Source organism: Haplochromis burtoni, unplaced genomic scaffold, assembly GCF_018398535.1.
Source record: "Haplochromis burtoni strain Fernald_Lab_line unplaced genomic scaffold, NCSU_Asbu1 Contig_766, whole genome shotgun sequence".
NCBI lineage: Eukaryota > Metazoa > Chordata > Actinopteri > Cichliformes > Cichlidae > Haplochromis > Haplochromis burtoni.
Window position 1 is genome coordinate 85,975 of NW_024583127.1, and position 1,376 is coordinate 87,350.

General features: G+C 42.4%; 1 protein-coding gene across 1 annotated transcript in view; it reads right to left on the bottom strand.

Moving 5' to 3' along the window:
- The window catches only part of LOC121812731 (protein mono-ADP-ribosyltransferase PARP15-like), a gene marked incomplete at its 5' end in the record, with an annotated part of 7,962 nt that extends 6,586 nt beyond the window's left edge, over nt 1-1,376 (bottom strand). The window contains 1 exon segment of the mRNA XM_042215581.1: nt 1,287-1,376. Coding sequence (XP_042071515.1) covers nt 1,287-1,376 — 90 coding nt within the window.

Below are 1,376 nucleotides of genomic sequence, written 5' to 3' on the forward strand. Positions count from 1 at the left end.
TAATGTAGTCTGATTTAATCTTTGTTGTGTTTGATTTTTCAGTTTTTATTGTCTTTTGTTGCTAAGTTTACATCATAGGTTTGTTCCTCCTGAAGCAGCATCAAATATATTCTCATACAGCTCTAATGAAATCAGCTGCTTGTGTGCTTGACACTGCTGACAAAACATGATTCTGCTAATGTCATTACCTAAGAAATAAAAAGCATTGACTGCTTAATGGTGTACTTAAGAAAGTACGAGCTGTCACTGAGCAGAAACTGGAGCTGGAAGCATGTAAATATAATAATAACCACTGCAGCCAAACAGAGAGCCTGACGAGCTGTTAAGACTCGACTGTACACCGTGTTCGTGTTTCCTCTGAAACAATAAGTCCTGTTGCAGCAGCCTTTCAACGCCTCTCTCTGTCTCTCGCTAACAAAGTTGACCCAGAGAACAAAGTAAAGCTAGTTTTCAGCTACGAGCCGACACGAACCCGACGTATCAGCCAGAGGTCCTTTACTATGGTTCGGAGCCGCGGACCTGTTTTATATACGCGCCGAATAGTTTCTATACGAGATCACTGCAAAAAGTGCAGCCTTACCTAATGTCCACCTACTGTTACTCATTTATATTAAGGTTTAAACATCTAGCTGGTGTTGGTGTGGAGAGTAACCTGCAGTAATAGTAATAAATTACACAGCAATAGGACATTCATGTAGTTGTGATACCATATTAAGTAATCCAAGGTATTCAGAATACGTTACTCTCACTGAGTAACGTAACACAATACGTTACAAAATACATTGTTCGGCATGTATTCTGTAATCTGCAGTGGAATACATTTTAAAAGTAACCTTCCCAACACTGAGAGTACAGCACTTCAGAGTCACACTGCTGTAAATTTGACAAGCCGAACACATTCTGTACTGCACAGGAGACACCGACAATGGTCTACAGCCGATGAGGATGCAGAACACAATGCGCTGTAAAAAAAAAACAAAAAACAAAAAAACAGGAAACATGCAAAATTGCACACAAAAAAAATCCACGGGCGGCTTAAGGTGAAGCGCGTTATAGCGAGGGACCACTGTACTAACAGTGTGTATCACCACTCAGTGTGGTTTTTGCTACCTGTAGCCACAAGCAGCTTCACCAGTTTGTGTGCTAAGCTAGGTGACGGTGTGACTGATCAGTGTCTGCCTGCACATTATGTGTCCATCTGTTTGTTGTGGGTTTGCTCGTCTCTAGTGCTCACTGTCAGAACATGATAAGCACTTAAACAGCTCCTATCAGAGTCACAAACTCACATCCACGGTTTGGCTGTCACTGGGGTGAACGACGATGACCACCTCTCTCAGACAGCGAGGGTTTCTGCTGCTGCTGTACGAGCGGATCTC